This window comes from Pan troglodytes, chromosome 18 (assembly GCF_028858775.2).
Source record: "Pan troglodytes isolate AG18354 chromosome 18, NHGRI_mPanTro3-v2.0_pri, whole genome shotgun sequence".
Classification (NCBI taxonomy): domain Eukaryota; kingdom Metazoa; phylum Chordata; class Mammalia; order Primates; family Hominidae; genus Pan; species Pan troglodytes.
The window spans coordinates 30,733,963-30,753,604 of NC_072416.2; the positions used below are offsets into that span (position 1 = coordinate 30,733,963).

The following is a 19,642-nucleotide window of genomic DNA, read 5'->3' on the forward strand; positions in this document are numbered from 1 at the left end:
TACCCTCTTCAAACCTTCCTGCCCTCCCTCCTGTTAGGTGGTTTTTAAACTTCTAGCCTGAGCCTCCTTTGAGGATTCTAAGAAAATGCACTTGCCTGGCACTTCTCAACCCCAAAGAACACACACAGAACAGTGACAACAAAAACCAGACTGCTTTGAATCAGAAAGAACGCAAAGAGAATTCTCACAACACTGGCAGAAATTACCAGGCTGCAAAGCAGCAAAACCTTTCTGCACACTGGGAGGTGCTTTTCCACGCCTGAATCAGCACACTGACTGCCTGCCTTAGAATGGGCACGATGAGAATCAGTGAGTCTGTGTCAGTGCCACACAATAAGAAATCCGTCTATGCTGGTACAGCCTGTAAGCTCTGAGTACAAAATCAAAGGCCAGACTCTTCTTCCTCAGCTTCCTTGGGTCTCAGTCACACAGCCCTGGGGACCCCGGGGGAGCTCTGGGGCCTCACCTTATCGACAAGTCGCAGGGCAGAGGCATCAGTGATTCTGTTGAATACTTTCTGCACTGCAGGGATGCTGATCAGAAAGACGGGCCGCACGGTGGTGGCCAGTGAGACCAGTAAGTGGCACGCAGATAGCAGCAGCTTGTCTTGGACCTGCAGAGGGAAGAGGGCACGTCAGCTCACCACATCCCTGTAAGACTGGGATTCGAACTTTGCTGAGGCAGCCACAAGCTATGTGTCATTCTTGGTTTCCAAATTACACCACCTAGGCCCTATCTAGCTCAAGAATTTTTCCTATGATGACTACAAGAGAAGCCCATCTTCTCTGTCATGTCCACAGCTCCTGCCGCAGCCATTATCACCTCCTCCCATTCCTCCTTCACAGTCACCAGCAGCCTTGAACTCAGGCACTTCTCAGCTCAGAGTCTGCAGTGGCTCCCTATCAGCAATTAAATCACACTCCCTGGCATGTCATCCAGGTCCTAGAATTCTTCACCTCACTAATTGCTCCAGCAGAGCCAAGATCTCCCCGAGCCCCCCACTCTTCTGTGCCTTAACACTCAGGCCAGTCTCTCCTACTGCTTTCCCTTCAGCATGCCTATCAAATACTTGGTTCAATTACCACTGTTGCTTTCAAATTAGCAAAGGAGAAAAACGTGTTACAGATGGGACCTAATGCTGGTAAGACTAAGATAAAAACAGCACACCAAAAAGTCAAGGCAGGCAGAATTACTTCGGGAAAAAAATTACTATGATTTCCCAAAGTCACAAAATATTCCTAACCTTTAACCCTTACTCTAAGATTACCTATAACCACTTACTCTAAGAAGATTACCTAAAAGGGTAAAGCTACATTCATGAATTCTTTATAATAATTTTTTATTTTTTAAGGGAGGCAGCCTAGAAGTCCAGCAATGGCTAGGAAAATAATGAAACATATTCCTGATGGGATAGGACTATTTTCAAAGTTATAATTATAAATACAACATAAATTTATGGAAAGCAACACATTGTTATTGAAACAATACACTGTTTAAAAATGTATAAAATGTTATGTATGACTAAAACTACAAAAAAAATTCAAAGAATAAACACATATATGCTCTAGTAATATAGCAGACTTGGAGGATAACATAATAGAATCTGTCCAGTTTTAACATGGATATAACCTTTGACTCAGTAATTCCACTTCCAGGAATCTATCCTACAGGCCCACTAGCATATGTAAGATGGACATAAAAGGAACTCATTTCTAGCAATAGGAAAATTATTATACATCCTCACAAAAAAAAAAAAAAAAAACACTGGACATTTTGAAAATCTGAAGTTGCTGTACATATGTAAAGGAAAACGAAGGCATACTGTTAGGCAAAAGCAGCTATATCTCCAGCTATCTACAAACTTAGTTATTACTTATTACATAAAAAGAGAAAAAAGTCTGGAAGGATATACAGGCATACCTCAGAGATACTGCAGGTTCAGCTCCAGACCACCACAATAAAGCAAATTATGCAATAATGCAAGGCACACTAATTTTTTTGTTTCCCAATGCATATAAGTTTTGTTTACACTATAGTCTATAAAGTGTGCAATAGCATTATGTCTAAGAAAACAATGTACATATCTTAGTTAAAAAGTAGTTTATTGCTAAAAATGCTAACAATCATCTGAGCCTTCAGAGCGGTAATCTTTTTGCTGGTGAAGGGTCTTCCTTGAAGGTGACTGCTGCTGACTGAACAGGGTGGTGGTTGCTCAAAGTTGGGGTGGCTGTGGCAATTACTTAAAATAAGACAACAATGAAGTTTGCTGCATCGATTGACTTCCTTTCATGAAATATTTCTCTGGAGCATGCGGTGCTGTTTCATAGCATTTTGCCCACAGTAGAACTTCTTTCAAAGTTGGAGTCAGTCCTCTCAAACCCTGATGCTGCTTCATCAACTGAGTTTATGTGTTATTCTAGTCCTCTGTTATTTCAACAATGTTCACAGCATCTTCACCAGTTGATTCCATCTCAAAAACCCACTTTCTTTGATCATTTACAAGAAACAAGTCCCCATCTGTTCAAGCTTGATCCTGAGATTGCAGCAATTCCATCCCATCTTCAGACTCCGCCTCTAGTTCTCCAGTTATTTCCACATCTGCAGTTACTTTCTCTACTGAAGTCCTGAACCCCTTAAAGTCATCCATGAGGCTGGGAACCAACTTCTTCCAAACTCCCATTAATGCTGATATTTTGATCTGCTTCCGTGAATCATGAATGTCTTTAATGGCATCTAGAATGGTGAGTCCTTCCCAGAAGGTTTTCAGTTTATTTGCCCAGATCCACTGGAGGAACCACCATCTATGGCAGCTATAGTCTTATGAAACGTATTTCTGAAACAATAAGACTTGAAAGCCAAAATTACCCCTTGACCCATGGGCTACAGAACTACAGAATGGATGTTGTGTGAGCAGCCATGGAAACTATGGAAACTAATATCTTTGAACATCTCCATCTGAGTCCTTAGGTAACCAGGTGCATTGCCAATCAGCAGATTTTGAAAGGAATCTTTTTTTCTGAGCAGGTCTCCATAATGAGCTTAAAATATTCAGTAAACCATGATGTAAACAGATGTGCTGTCATTCAGGCTTTGTTGTTCCATTTATAGAGACAGGCAAAGTAGATTCAGCATAATTCCTAAGGGTCCTAGGATTTTCAGAATGATACATGAGCACTGGCTTCAACCTGAAGTCTCCAGTTGCAGTTGCCCCCTGACAAGAGAGTTGGCCTGTCCTCTGAAGCCAGGCACTGACTCCTCCTCTCTAGCTATCCAAGTCCCAGATGGCACCTTCTTCCAGTATAAAGCTGTCGCATCTACACAGAAAATCTGTTGTTTAGTATGGCCACCTTCAGCAGTGATCTAGAACTTCTGGAGAACTTGCTGCAGCTTCTCCATCAGCACTTGCTGCTTCATCCTGGAAATGGCTTCTTTCCTTAAACCTCATGAACCAACCTGTGTTAGCTTCCAACTTTTCTTCTGTAGCTTCCTCACCTCTCTCAGCCTTCACAGAATTGAAGGGCCTGATCTGGATTTGGCTTTGGCTTAAGGGAATGTTGTGGCTAGCTTGGTCTATCCAAACCACTGAAACCTTCCTCGTATCAACAACAAGGCTGTTCTACTTTCTCATCACTCATGTGTTCACTGAAGCAGAAATTTTAATCTCCTCCAAGAACTTTTCCTTTGCATTCACAACTTGGCTGTTTGGCTCAAGAGCCTTTGGCCAGGCCGGGCGCGGTGGCTCACGCCCGTAATCCCAGCACTTTGGGAGGCCAAGGCGGGCGGATCATGAGGTCAGGAGATCAAGACCATCCTGGCTAACATGGTGAAACCCCGTCTCTACAAAAAATACAAAAAAATTAAGCCAGGCAAGGCGGCAGGCGCCAGTAGTCCCAGCTACTCAAGAGGCTGAGGCAGGAGAATGGCATGAACCCGGGAGACGGAGCTTGCAGTGAGCCAAGATCACGCCACTGCACTCCAGCCCGGGCGACAGAGCGAGACTCCATCTCAACAACAACAAAAACGACAAAAAAAAAAAAAAAAAAGAGCCTTTGGCCTATCCTGGCTTTTGACATGCCTTCCTCACTAAGCTTAATCATTTCTAGATTTTTATTTAAAGTAAGAGACATGTGACTCTTCCTTTCACTCGAACACGTAAAGGTCATTGTAGGGTTATTAAATGGCTCAGGGAATAGGGAGGCCTAAAGACAGGAAGATGGGGAAGCCTCCAATCAGTGGAGCAGTCAGAACACACACATTTATCAATCAAGTTTGCAGTCTTTGGTTTGTGGCACTCCAAAATAATTACAATAGTAACATTAAAGATCACTGATCACAAATCGCTGTAAGATATAGTAACAAAAAAGTCTGAAATATTCTAACAATTACCAAAATGTAACACATGGAAGCACCAAATACTGTCAAAAAAATGGTGCTGACAGATTTGCTTGATGCAGGGTTGCCATAAGCCTTCAACTTGTAAAAAACACAGTCTCTGTGAAGCGCAATAAAGGGAAGTGCAATAAAATGAGGTGTGCCTGCACAACCACTGCCCAACTGTGCTTACCGCGCGAAGGAAAATGTTTCAGAGGTATCACAACTTTTTAGTCTGGAAATCTGAATGATATTTTACTTTTTCACAGTGAGCATGTATTCATGTGGAACTCAGATAACTAAAAAAGTAAAGTCGTATTTGAATGCATGTAGGCTACAACTAAAAAGGAACATGAAATAAAACAGGTGTATAACAGCAGAAAGATTTATGGGTCTAACTCTGTGTCATATTTAGATTTTCTAGTAAATGGGTATAGGAACAGAAGGAGAGACACAGAGTTAGATAAAAGGTGTAGGCTTTGCTGTTTCGAGACCTTGGTGCTGATTAGAGGTGTGATTGCATCCATGGTAGTAGAGATGAGTGTCACGAACTGCTGCGTGTTCTGCCGGTGAACTTCACTGCAATACTGTGCTAACCAGTGAGAGTAAGCCTGCAGCGCAGCCAGGGACTGAGCATGCCTGCAGAAAGAAAAGAAGATGTGATTTTAAAGGTTAAGGTGAAAATATATTAGCGTTCAACTCATTTTCATAGGAGGTAAGAATTGCATCCACTGCATTTGCTGTTCTAAGACACGGGCAACAGCATAGAAATCATTTACCGGTTCACGTAGAACCTAAAAACTAAGATATTCATCATCTAAACATTGCCACCGCTGACTAGAGCACAGAAGGCAGTTAGTCAATGTCTACTGAATCTTATTTAATCTTTCTGTGACACATGCTCACCTAAGAGAAAGGTAAATTATAAAAGCAAAATCAAAGAACTTAAGTGATCATGTGTTGACTTCAGAACTAGTACAAATTTAACATTCCTAGCTGCAGACTAAAGCGTAGACAACTACCAGGTGTGACAGCTTTATAAACAGAGCTTTGATGTCAGATTTTGGAGTTTAAGCTTCCACTGCACCACACATTCCACCTGGCTAGGGAATAACTGAGGCGGCAAAGACTATGTTTGGTTTCAGCAAAGGCTGTACTGACTGCATCGTACATGCAACAAAATATACATCAAAAAAGTACGCAATTCATCAAATATAATAATCAATCTTAAACAAGGAGAGACAGTTGTCTCGGAGCTTCAAAACACCAGGCCTTCCAACATACCTAAATGTAATTCCCTTTCGGTAATAATTAGTAAGTTGTAAGGTGATACTACTATGAGGTGACACAAAGACAGTGTTTCTCATGGTTTGGGCATTTATTAACGACTCCTGCCTAAATCAGTATTACATTGGTGGTTGTGAATTGGTAATTTTTCTATCTTTCCTTTTCTCCTCATTAGTTGGCAGTCTTCTCTAAAAGGAGGCTTTCCCTCCTCTCATCCTTATTTTGTTAATCACTTTGGGTTTTTGTTTATCTGTTTGTTTACTTGAGACAGGGTCATATTCTGTTGCTCAGGCTGGCATGCAGGGGCACGATCATGGCTCACTGCAGCCTCAACCTTCTGGGCTCAAGTGATTCTCCTGCTTCAGCCTCCCAAGTAGCTGGGACTACAGGTCCATGGCCACCATGCCAGGCTAATTTTCGTATTTTTTGTAGAGATGGGGTCTATGTTGGCCAGGCTGGTCTCAAACTCCTGACTTCAAGCGATCCTTCTGCCTTGGCCTCCCAAAGGGCTGGGATTGCAGGTGTGAGGCACTGCACCGGCCTAGCCTGTTAATCACTTTGAATGAGTAGATTATTTTCATTCAAACTGGTATAATTCATTAATGTCCTTATTCTTTCTTGATGACTGAACTGTCAAGTTTGACCAGGAAGAACCCTTTCAAGCTGGGTCCTGCATCCTCTTCACATGTTCCCAACAGTCACTGAGCACTTCCTTACTTGCTGACTTGGCAAGATTGTCCAACATCACCCCCCCAGACTTGAGCTTTTTTCTCCAACGTGCTCTGGAGAATGGATTTGAGAAACCAAGACCTGGGGAAAAGGGATAGGATTGCTACTGGAGTGTCACTGTTTCTAGGAGCTTTCAGCAGACAGAATTAGGATATAGGCAGATATCACTTTATTTACTTATTTATGTTGCTGAAACAGGGTCTCGCTCTGTTGCCCAGGCAGGAGTGCAGTGGCACAATCATAGCTCACCGCAGCCTCCAACTCCTGGGCTCAAGCAATTCTCCTGGCTTGCAATTCTAAGTGGCTGGGGCCACAGGCATGCACCACTATGTCCGGCTATTTTTTTTTTTTTTTTTTTTTGGTAGGGACAGAGTCTCACTATGTTGCCCAGGCTCCTCTCAAACTCCTGGGCTCAAGCGATCTTCCCACCTCAACCTCCCAAAGTGCTGGGATTACAAACATGAGCCAGTGTGTCCAGCCTAGACACCATTTTAAAAGCAAACTCAGCATCAACAATTACAGGGAAATTTGATATTAAGAGCCTTCTGACATGATGCAAGAGGAAAGGCACATCATTGCCTATGTAGTAACCTTGCTAAAAATGTTTAAACTGAATCTAATACAATGGAAATAATTAGACAAATCCAGATTGTAGGACATGCTTTTAAAAAAATTAAGATCTGGATCTGCAAAAGGCCCTCAGTCACTCTCACACACACACGCACATGCAGACATACAAACACAATTGGGTGAACTGTTCTAGACTATAGGAAATACATTTAATGTGTGGCTCATGATTAGTTAGACCTTGGATCCAAGAAAAAAAAAAAGATACAAAAACAGTCCTGGGACAACTGAAGAAATTTTAATATGGACTATATATGAGATGACATTATTGTATGTATTAAATTATGTGAGGGTTGATAATGATATCATAGTTAAAGAGCTGAATGAACTTATTTCTAGGATACACACACTGAAGGATTTACGGGTGAAGTGACATGTTGTAATTTATTTTCTTTCTTTTCTTTTTTGAGACAGGGTCTCACTCTGTCACCCAGGCTGGAGAGCAGTGGTGTGATCTCAGCCTCCCGGGTTCAAGCGACTCTCCCAGCTCAGCCTCCCGAGTAGTTGGGACTACAGCTGCAAGTGCCACCACGCCCGGCTAATTTTTATATTTTTTGGTAGAGACAGGGTTTCACCACGTTGGTCAGGCTGGACTTGAACTCCTGACCTCAAGTGATCCGCCTGCGTCGGCCTCCCAAAATGCTGGGATTACAGGTATGAATCATCACGTTCAGCCATGCAGTTTATTTTCAAATGGCTCAGCAAAATAATAATAATAATAATAATCATGTATTGTGTGCAGAGAGGGCACAAGAAACAAAAGCCAATTTGTAATTGGTTACTCTAGGCTAAGGGTCCATAGGTGCTTATTCGCCTGTTTTTCCCATTTTCTATAGGTTTGAACTTTTTCAAAATTAGCAGTTGGGTAAGAAAATATGCTAGTACTTTAAAGTAAGAAAATATAGTTACTGAAAGTTTGAAATTCATAGTGACCACACAGTTATTTTGTATTTTACATTTAAAATTTTATTTTATATTTAAAATCACATTACCCTTTAAGTTCTAAATACCAAAATAAGGTGAAAGGACATCAAAGTCAGCCTTAGGAGTAAGAATTTCAGTCAATCTAGCACATCTGTAGAGCTCCTCAAGGCTGAAAGGAGGGGCTCTGAAACTCCCAAAATGTGTACAAGTTGTTGTATTTATAAGGAAACTGGCATCTTTCTTGGGAGATGCTTTACAACTTTCTCTAAATTCTCAAAAGGGAAAGCAATATATTTTTTAAAAGTTTAAAACCACCATAGTAAGTAAGATTCTCTTTCCATCGTTTATCTAATCTGCAGCTCAAGAATGCTCTACAGCAGGAGTCGGCAGACCTTTTCTGTAAAAACCCGAGTGTATATATTTTCAGATTTGCAGGGCATACATACACACTGTCACAGCTACTCTACTCTGCTGCTATAGCGCAAAACCACTCCCAGACCGTATGTAAATCAATGTAGCTGTGTTTCAATAAAACTTTATTTACAAAAGCAGTCAGTAAGCCAGATTTGGCAAAGGCCATAGTTTGCCAACCCCCTGCTCTCATCTAAAGCAAGTCTTCTGGGCAGTGAAATCTCTGGGATACTGCCCATCTCCTGTCCCTGTCCTTCCATATGTCACTTTCCTGACAGCATCCCATGTTATCTGTAGAGTTTCTGTAGGTAGAGAGTGTGGTCTCTAGATGTCCTGTTTCAAAATAACCTGGGGTTCTTGTTTAATACGCAAATACCCAAGCCTTATGGCCTTATGCCATTCTGCTAAAATCAGAATCTCTGAGAAACGTGTTCCCCAAGCATTCTTCTGCATCCTACAGTATCCTACAGTTTTAGTCAATGATCTACAGGAAAGACTGATGGCATCTGAGGTGTTTCCCATTAGTCCCAACACACCTATCCAGTCTCTTCTTGCACTACATGGAGTAGCCACCTCCTGCCTGTGTGACTGTCTCAGCCTGTACTGTTCTTTCCTCCTGAAATGCCTACTCCATAGAATCTCCATCCCAGCTCTCACTTACCTAATTCCACTTTCTCCAACCACCTCTGCCCCAGACATATAGTCAAAAAAATCTCTCTCTCTTTCTAGGTTTGCAGTTTAAGAGTTTTTCCCTGATTCATGGCAGCCACTACTGTTCCTTTTTCTCAATCAAATTATTTGGAGATTGGGGGCAAGGTCTTTCCTAAAAATGCACAAACATCAAACTCTAGACTTACACATCAATGAGGTCAGGTTTCAATACTGATGGCACAGCAGTTTCAATGTTGTACAATTTTATCTGAGATCCGTACAGAGTGACTTTGACCAACCTGTTGGCAAAGAGGCAGGTAAACAAGAACATTCAGCTTATGAACTAAGACAGACAAAACAGACAAGGCTGGTACCAAAGAGCGTAAGGGCAGACTTCCTCCATATACAAAAAAGAATCAAGACTAGACTTTCGATTTTATGCCAAGGAAATAATCTGAGATATGCATAAAGATTTATATACAAGCATATTAACTAAAGCCTTATTGAAGGTGTCAAAAACTTTGAAAACAATATAAATATCCAACCCAGAGGAGGTAATACAATGCAATATATACAATAAAAACCATGCTTAGAGGCATATTTAATGATAAATATTCAGGATGTTTTAAACATGACATGGTTGTACTAAATATACATACAGAATACATCGTGAATGTTCATCTATTAACAGAAGACAGGCGGGAAGAAGTGTCACCAAAACATGCTTATTGGTACCACTTGTTTTAGGGGGAGGATAGAGTGGGTAGATCATGGATGATTTTTTTCCCTCTATTTTTCTGCATTTCCAAATTATCTACAATTAATATATAATGTTTTATAAATGAGGAGAATAAAAAATAGTTCTTAAAAAGCATGCAGAATGTGGTTGCTCATGCCTGTAATCCCAGCACTTTGGGAGGCCAAGGTGGGAGGATCACTTGAGTCCAGGAGTTCAAGACCAGCCTGGACAACAAAGTAGGACCCTGTCTTTTAAAATTTTATCCAGATGTGGTGGCACATGCCTGTAGTCTCAGCTACTTGGGAGAGGCTAAGTAGGGAGGACTGCTTGAGCCCAGGAGGCTGAGGATGGACTAAGCCAGGATCATGCCATTGCACTCCAGCCTGGGTAACAGAACAAGACCAAAATCCTGTTTGTTTGTTTTGTTTTGTTTCGTTTTGTTTTTAAAAAAAAAAAACTGCTCTTTTGGCAGTTTATCGAAATAGGATGACATGGGCTTTTCTATAAAATTTGATAATGATAAAACCATCTTAGCTTTTATTTAAAATCATTTTTAAAAGGAAATGTTTCAGATGGGTTGATACATAATAAAGAAAATACAGCAAACTGTCCACCATAGAATCTATGTGGTGGGTATATGTGTATTCCCTGTACAATTCTTTCAACTTTTCTTCAAATTTGAAAATGTTTGATAAAACTTTGGAGGAGGCAGATGAAAGGAGCAAATGTTTCTAGAATAGGTGGAGGTGTTTTATGTTCAAGTACAATTCTTTCAGAAGCAAGCTGTTGAGCCCACTGGTTGCTCAAGGGCTCACTGGATACTAACGAGCATTAAACACAATAACTAATAGCTCTATCTAGTAGGAAATGGGAAATGCCTCTTTCATTACAGACAGGACAACATTCCTTTCTCTCCTCCTTTTTTTGAGAAAGGGTCTTGCTCTGTCAACCAGGCCGGAGGATTGTAGTGATCTTGGCTCACTGCAGCCTAGACTTCCGGGGCTCAAGTGATCCTCCCGCCTCAGCGCCCCCTCCCATAGCGGGGACTACAGGCGCATGCCACCACACCCAGCTAAATTTTTTTGTCTTTTTAGTAGAGACAGGTTTCGTCATGTTGTCCAGGTTGGTCTTGAATTCCTGGACTCAAGCGATCTGCTCACCTCAGCCTCCCAAAGTGCTGGGATTACAGGTTAGCCACCACGCCTGGAGTTGAAAGACATTCCTTTCTGAGTGAAGGGGAAAAAACCCAAGACCTGGCTAGTTTCTCTCTGCCTACTCTGCGTGGAAACCTGGAAATGGATGTCAGGGATGGCAGTGTTTGTCTTTGTCCCAGCGTAACAATCAACTAAGGAACTTGTTATAAATACAAACTTGTATTTGTATTTCTGATTGCTGGGGAGCAATGAGAAAGCAATCAAAAAGGAGCACTTCCGGTCAGTCAAGAAAGTGAGGGCAAAAGAAGTAAGGTTCCCAAAGTCCCACGAAGTCCTCGTGATCAGAACAGTTATTATCAGAAAACAATATACCAATATGCACCTGGTGTTTAAATCCTGTTCTACACTAAAAATGCATTTCCAAACATCTTTTAATGTGTCTGTGTTTAGCAGTTCTAATATTAGCTTTGTTTTATGTAACCAATAAATGAAAACACTGCTAATCATACTGGCTATTAAGGTCATGTAGTCATAACAAGAGCCTTCTCTCACATTTTATTCTAAATGAAGACAAAATATTAATAACAAGTATGTTTAAGCACTGGGCTTGGAAATCTAAGCAGTGCAGAAAGATAGGGACCTACCAAATGATTCAGGATCTTTGAGACATCATCTCACTACAAAGTTGAGATGACTGACAGATATACCTTTTTTTTTTTTTTTTTTTTTTGAGACGGAGTTTCACTCTTGTTGCCCAGGCTGGAGTGCACTGGCGCGATCTCAGCTCACTGCAACCTCCGCCTCCCGGGTTCAAGCGATTCTCCTGTCTCAGCCTCCTGAGTATCTGGGATTACAGGCGCATGCCCCCACGCCCGGCTAATTTTTGTATTTTTAGTAGAGATGGGGTTTCATCATATTGGTTAGGCTGGTCTTGAACTCCTGACCTCAGGTGATCTGCCCGCCTCAGCCTCCCAAAGTGTTGGGATTACGGGCGTGAGCCACTGAGCCCCGCCAACTGAACAGATAAGATATATTTATATTGCTTAACAGAGTAAGTTCAAATAATGGACTTATCTTTGGATTTCAGACAGAAAAACATGTCTTATCCCCGCTAAACCTCAGTGCAAATGGGCCCAGTACAAGAAGAGGAGGAGGAACGGACTGGCAATACAAACGCTACGGTTTGGAAAGAGCACAACATGTGGACCCAGGAAACTGTTAAAATCCACTCTCCCTCTCAAAGACTGTGTGAACCGAGGCAAGGCACTCACATCACTGAGCCACAATGTACTTACTCAACAATAAAACGGCAATGCCTGTCTCTCAAAGTACAGAACAAAATGAAAGACCATGTGCAAAAACACAGAAAATGTCCTACTACTGTGTGCTGTTTTTATTATTAATATGAATCTGGCTTTTAAGGGATTTAAGCCCCTTGGCTATCTTTGCTTTTCAGCTAAGATGTGGCAGTGAAGTCTGGCATGCATGCACCCAGGCTCCTGAGGCTCACTTCCCCTCTGCACGTCACCAGTGATGCGGCTGCTGGGCCAGTCGAAGCATCAGGTGTCTTGGCTTTGGGCTGGATCCACATCTACTCAGTTTTGATCTAACCAATTCAACAGCTGCCTTGAAATGATCTAAATGTCCTGTCACTTACATCTTGGGTTTTTCGAGGGGAGAAAGGGAGGAGGGACTGCTGACTGAGTAGAATCAAGGGTTCCTCAACAAGTGCATCTGTAAACCTGGTGTGAGACCCAAGAGGAAGGAGAAGAAAAGGAGCCCAGTGGTGAAAGACTGGGAACCACCTTTCGGGCCAGGCGTGGAGGCTACCCAGCTTTCACTCCCGAGGCCCTAATGGGACTGGAAAAAACACAAAAAGCACCCTGTGCATCTAGCTGCCTACTTGGACAGTGGAGTTGACTCCTTATCAGTAGGGCTTTCTTAATATCTCTTTATCCTATGAGGAAAGACATGAAGACTGACCTCTCCTGGTTTCTCCTGGGTCTACAACTGTGTTTACATTTATACACAAGATCTTCAAAGAAACAATACCTTAAATAGCTTATCAGGCGTTTTGTTATGTGCTAGGCACAGTGCTAAGTGCTTTATCTCATTTAATTCTCACACTAAACCTACAGGAAACAACATCTACTTCATATTGTAAATGAGGGACCTGAAGTTCAGAGAGGTTAAGTAATTTGTTCCATATCAGCTTGTATGTGGCAGAGCCTAGATTTACCCGGGGCCAGAGCAGAAGCTATTTGGCAATATGCTGCCCCTCACACAAGAAGGTAAAGCTGAACTCTGAAGAAGGAACAGCTCCATAAGGTAACTGCCAGCCTACCTTTCCACGACTGTGAGGGCATCATTGAACCGTGCAGCAAACACATCCCCGATAAAGTACTCGGCCAGGCGGCCCACGGCCTGCAGCAGGGAGCTCAAGTCTCTCAGGGAGCAGTGCAGCCGCCGGCAGTCGTTCTCCGCCGTGATGTTCAACCTGTGTCCTGGAACACAACACGCCAGACAGTTTTTCACTAAGACCACGCTTTAGATACTACAGATAACAGCTCGTCCAGCAAGCCACACACAGCAAAACCAGCAGCAAAACCAATTCGCGAAACAAAGCAACCCACGGGCTGCTTCCCAGTACTGAGCAGGGAAACTGGGCCCGGTATCCACCTAACACTACACGTTTGTGCTCCAGAGTCCAGGGACAGAGACAGAGTTGTGGGAAGGGGCAGACAGCCTGGAGTGTGCTAACGTGGAGGGAGCCCCTGATCTGATTCCTTTTGACCCTGTAAGGTCCTGACACCATCACTGTTACATACAAGGAGGCACACCCAGGGAGGCCCAGGCACTTGCCAAGCACGTGTCACATTTCCGGGGCAAGGCTGGTGTTCTACGCTGAGTCTATGTGACTCCAAATCTGGTTCCTTTAGGATAGGGCCCTATCTCAGAATGAAATTTCCATGGACCAACAGTTAGGACCCGCCCCTGCTAAGAGAGGAGAGGTACACTCAGCACTCCACCCCTGAAGGCTGGGAGGTGACACAGTATGAAATAAAGAGTATGGGACTTGGATTCCGAAGACACAGATTCCCCGCCACTTCTGGGCTCAGTGCCTCATACAACCCTCCTAAGCCTCAGTATCACTATTACAAGGGCCATGTTAAAATATATAACCCTCTAAGCTACAGAACATTGTTCAGTATTTCTAATTATTATAAAATAACAAAGAACTAGTGACTTACTAAGGTCTGAAATTTCCTTACTTTTCAACACAACTTCTTCAAACTGAACAAGGAGGATGCTAAGATGGACAAAACATCCTCCCTTGATTCGGTCACTTCCTTGGTTTTTGGATCCCTCTCTTCACAAATGTCCACAAAAGATAGTAAGAATTTTCAGAAACCTGCAGGAACAGAGACCTGCAGGTCTGATTCAAGTCCTTCTCACTGACACAGCAGGAATGAGGGTGGGGTGGTAACACCACTAGGGCACCGTAACTAGGGCACCTACGATCCCAGAACTCCCTGGGTACTTTCCACACCTGCTCCCTCCCCCTACTTCAGTTCTCTCCTGTCTCTTAGGAGGCGAGACTCACACTGGTCATCACCAACCCTCCTCCTCACACTGATCACCACCAACCCTCCTCCCGCTGTGCTCCAAAATCAGCTTCCCAGAGCCCAGACTAAGCTTGCAGCTCCCCTGAAGCAGGTGCTGAAGCCTCTGGAGGCTCTCTCCTGCTAAAAGGAGAGAGCCTAGACTCTCCAGTATCAACTCAGGTCTCTCGTGGCCTCGCCACCTTCTACTATGCCACTATGTCATCCAGATCCACTAGTAATTCCCCAGAGCCTCATGTCTCTGTGCCTCTGCCTAGACTGCTGATCATGTCATCCTCTGCCCACCCAAGCTTTGCAAGCTCCTACATAGCCTCCAGCCTCTCAGGGGCATCCTGTCTCTGTGGGGCCTCCCCACTCCTGCCTTCCTCCTTGGCACCCGTGCCCATAAGGAGATAAACCGATGATTTACAAGTCCATCTCCTTACTGACCACAAAATCCCTCGTGGTGAGCAGCTATGTCCAGCAGCCAGCACAGCAGCTGGTACAGAGTGAGTGACCGTAAATGTATGAATGATTTAGATGCAACAGAACAGACGGCAAACTAGAGCAGGACAGGGAGTCCCAGGCAGCTTCCTTCCTCACCCTGTCCCTGGGAATACTGGCATGTATTACTGACAGTAAACACAGATGGGTGGCACCTGCAGAAAGGAAGGGTGGACACCTACAAAGCACGTGGCAAATGAAGTAGCAGGCTGAATGCCTCGATCCGCCACCAACGTCAAGGGATGAGGCTCGCAACAGTGCCTGCGACAGCCCCCAAAGGAAGACACGAGGCTGGAAGAGGGGACAGAGGGCCACATCTTAAGGAGCAGGAGAACGAAAGAAGAGGTAACTCATGGAAGGACCTCAGACAGAGAGGGCCAGTGACAAAGGCTGGTTTTGACCTGTCCCAAATCACCTGCTCCTGCCTCCTCCACTCCACAAGGACAGCAGTGCCCTGGCGCAGAAACAAGATGGCAGCCCTGAAGAGGCTGTGGGTGCAGCTAATGAGTAAGCCAGCTCCTCCAACCACAGCAACAGAATGACCATCCCACCCAGCCAGACGAACTCATGGAACCAATGAACTGAGAGGGATTTTCATCACACTGGTTGTATGAAAGGGAACACAGACTTCACGGGCTACAAAAAGAGACAGCCCCAATCTCTCAGTTAACTGAAGTGCCAAAATTATACACCCTCTGAATGTCAATGGGATTTTCAAGGTTATATCTATGCAACCAACTCCCAGGGTTGACTTCTAAAACCTGCTCTTCCTCTGCACACCAACCAGACCTCAGGGCTCTGTGGGAATAAACTCTAATGAAAAATACACCCTGACACTGGGTATGGCATAGTACAGGCCCAAAAAGAGGGGAGGCCAGCTTTTCTTTCTCAGAGCAACACTGGAGGTCACTGAGTCCGCTTCGGCAGCCCCTGGCACTCTCCACATGCTCAACCTTCATTTCGCACCTCCACCTCCCCCCAGGCTCTACCCTGACCACCAGTTTCCAACTTCTCTATAGTATCCAATTCCTTCAACTAGGTACCCGCTGAATACCTGAGAACAAGCTTCTTAAGTATTTTAAGTGTACAAGGGGAACACTGTATTTGTTTTAAAAACCAAACCAAAACACTACCCTAAATCAAGTTTCCATTTGAGTATGATCCTTAATAGACAATTACTAGAGAGCTTAAAAGTCGCCCTGACCAAGCCGTCCCCTCTGCCCAGCACTTCCCCTGCACACCCGGCCCTTCAGCCTCTTTCTGGACCTCCGCTGAATGCTAGGGAGCTCAAGGGAGCCCTTCCATCTCTGGTCACAAACACGGGTAAAGTAAATCTCCCTGTGATTGCTCATCACCCCTGGCCCACTCCTTGAGGGCAGAACACAGAACAAGCCAAAGCCTGCTGACAGCATGATAGCCCTGGGGATGTAACCCCTCATTACCCTCCTGAGAATCCTTGCCATCCTGATCCCTCCCCTCTGAACTTGTCCTATTTTGTCTAGCAAAGAGCAGTACCTAGGATGACAACTATGGGTACCTAGCATCCAGTACCCAGGATGGAAAACAGCTTGGAAGTGCTGGGTGTGTGTTTTAAACTGTGAGTTTGAACAATATGAAACTGTTGACACTTGATCACTTCCGACCCAACAAAACTGCAATTCCATACAGTTCCACTTCACACATATGTGCATCTAAGATCCATGTTCATCAAAAGTACAGCTGGTTCTTTCCTGTTCTATCTGCAAGGCAGACAATCGCATGGGCAATAAATACCCCAAATCAAATTCTCTACCCTTGACACCCCCTCCTTCAGCCTAGAAACCTAATTTCACCACCACAAAAGTCACGCAGGGCATCAAGTAAACTTGAGGGGATAGGCCAGTGTCCCACTGTGAAAAGCTGTTCAGATCCACCCACACTTTCTTCTGTCTGGTCAAGGCTTAGATTTCCCCCCAAAAGCACAGGACATCTGCAAGGTAGAACCTTCAGATGAGAATAATGCTGAAAGGTTTGGAGGCACAAAACACCATGGCCACACGAAAGTCCTATCTTCCACAAACCAAGTCATTCTAAAGCTGTCTAGGTATGACCTAAGCCACATCCAAAGAACAGCTCCTTGACAATTCACTGCCCTAGGGGAAAAAAAAGTCTTAAACATAATTTAGTCTTCTCTTTTTGAGGAGTTGAGGGAGTTCTAAAAATTAGCATTCAGGCATTTCCCTCTGAGAGAACAAATCATAATCATAAATCATAAACAGACCCAAGCAGAACAAACAATTTAAGTCTAAAAATCTTATATAAAATGTTGTAGGCAAAATAATCCCTTAGACAGGAAAGTTTGCATGGGTAACCAGAAAAGTTAAAGGGTTACTTAGAGGAGAAATACTGTCTCAATGAAGGAAGATGTCAATGAGGGGTGGCAGAAGTCAAATACAGAATGGAGGCTTTGGGGTCACATACGGACGTCAATGCTGTGCAAGGGGAACACCACCAATGAGGGTTTCTTAACCCACATAAGGTAGAAAAGACAGAGGGAGCAAAGGATGACCTGCCAGGAGCCAGAGCAGCACAGAGCAACCAACGTGGCCCAGCAAGACAAGCTGTGCCTTGGTCTTGACAGGGAAGTGGAGGCAGGCTCAGCAGCAGGAAGGGAAACAGTGAGAAGCACAAGATCTTCTGAATCCAACTGCTCTGACAAAAGCAAAAGTGGGAGCCTTCCAGGCTGGGTAACCACACTGCAGGCCTCACTGCTGGCCAAAATGTGCATCCCGTTGTCATACACGGTCACAGCACCAGGAGTAGACAAGAATCGCGGCTGGCGCCCATTTACACAGGCTCCAGAGGAGACCCAAGAACTAAAGGCTGGGCTAGAAAGTAAATGCAAATGAAGGAAGGCCCAGAGCCTATCAGGGATGAGAGGGGCACAGTTTCTGCTGAGGGTCATGAGGCTGACTGACTGGTGTGGCATGGAGGTTATTTGAGGGGGTAAATGGCTATGGGAACCAGGGGAAAAAATGTACTCAGAGTTTCCATTTGTTAATAGCCTTTGCACTGGAAACTTGGCTTCTGAGCCACCAAAAATTGGGGAATGCTTTGTCATGGATGAGAGAGCTCGTTTTAAAACAGGAAATAAGCATTTTTCTGGCCTGAGAGGTTTTGCCACTGGAGTACAAGCCAAGAATCAGTGCTGAGGATGAGATTTATAAATGATCTGGAAGAGCCGAGTTCTGTGAAATTGCCAGTAAACAGGCTTTAGTGAAAGCAGGTATGCGGATAGGAAAAAATAAATCACATTATCCTTCTAGGGAGAAGAGCTCAGAATTATCAGCTATGTCCCAGAAATAGAGTTTCAGATTCACTAGACTTTCACCTAAAGACAGACACAACAGAATGTAAAAACACCGGCTTTTACAAAAGTAAACAGGACACTGAAGGGTCAGTGTGGGGGAGGAAAGAACACCTGCTTGATTTTTTTAATAGATCAAGAACAGTGTCTTCAGGGTCCTGAGTACATTCTAATTTGAATAGTGGTCCTGAAGGAAAGACCACCTGGGCACGATTATTCCCAAAAATGGCTTCTGGAAACATCTGTAGCACTTCTACACAGCCAAATGATTTTCATTAGTGGTGACAGCACATTTTATAAGCATGTTTGTTTTGAAAGTGTCTTTTTAAAGCTTTGTCTTTTTAAATTTCTTACCCTATCTACAAAGTCAGGGCCTACGTTCGGGGCATGCCAAGGCCCATCAGCCTCCTGGGGCCCACTAGATTATTTAGAAGCTTATATAGTCATGGAAACCAGCCATCACAAACCACCAAGGACAGCCTCGGAAAAAGGCTCCTGTGGAGGCTCTGCCATGAATCACAAGCTCATCCAGGAGATGGGCTGCACACTGGGCGGCTCTGTGCTGGGCTGAAACAACAGTTACCCAACACAGGGGCTGCACACCAGAGCCGGGACAGATCCCATAAGAAGCATGCTGGGAAGAAGGAAGGGCAGTGAGAGTGGTGCATAGCAGCTGATGGGGCAGGGAGGACACATGTGGCTTTCAGTTACTGGTGTTTTCAGTTGACAAAAATGAATGTCAGATGTTAGCTATTTCAACATTTTGTCATTCCCTATTATACCATCATGCGACTTGTACCAACAAAGCCATGGGACCCTGGGTAAATTAACATCTCTGAACATCAATTTCCTCTTATGTAAAACAGGGGTAACTAGTAACAGCACTTACACCTCACAGGACGATGGAGAGAATTAAGTAACATAAGTCAATAACACAGTGCCTGGCATGTAATGAGAGCTACAAATGGAAGCTATTACTATTATTGTTATCAACAAAATAACAAAGCAAACTAACCCTAAACCCCAAGCAGGCAGGGCCTGTAAACAGCAGCCAAAAGCCTTTTCAACCAGCTCTGGTCAGAGCCCCTGGGGCCATTTGCAACAGCTGCAGGGGGCGGGGGGACCACAGGCCATGAGCTGCACTATGGCCTTCCAATTCTAAAGTGAGCAGGAAGCAAGAAAGCACAAGGCCATGTTCTCCCTAGTACACCTGCTGGTTGAAAGGACATAAGGAAACTAATTAGAGGCTTTTTAGTAAGTCCTGTCTCTTTACTCCAAATCAGTTTCTTTTCCAAAC

General features: G+C 43.9%; 1 protein-coding gene across 7 annotated transcripts in view; it reads right to left on the bottom strand.

The window, feature by feature from the left end:
• The window catches only part of XPO6 (exportin 6), a 114,019-nt gene that overhangs the window by 14,491 nt on the left and 79,886 nt on the right, over positions 1-19,642 (bottom strand). For all 7 annotated transcript variants that reach the window (XM_054669057.2, XM_016929688.4, XM_016929685.4 and 4 more), the window contains 4 exons: positions 13,238-13,397; positions 9,207-9,299; positions 4,866-5,010; positions 467-613 (listed from right to left, as the gene is read on the bottom strand). In XM_054669057.2, coding sequence (XP_054525032.1) covers positions 467-613; positions 4,866-5,010; positions 9,207-9,299; positions 13,238-13,397 — 545 coding nt within the window. The remainder of the gene's footprint in view (positions 1-466; positions 614-4,865; positions 5,011-9,206; positions 9,300-13,237; positions 13,398-19,642) is intronic.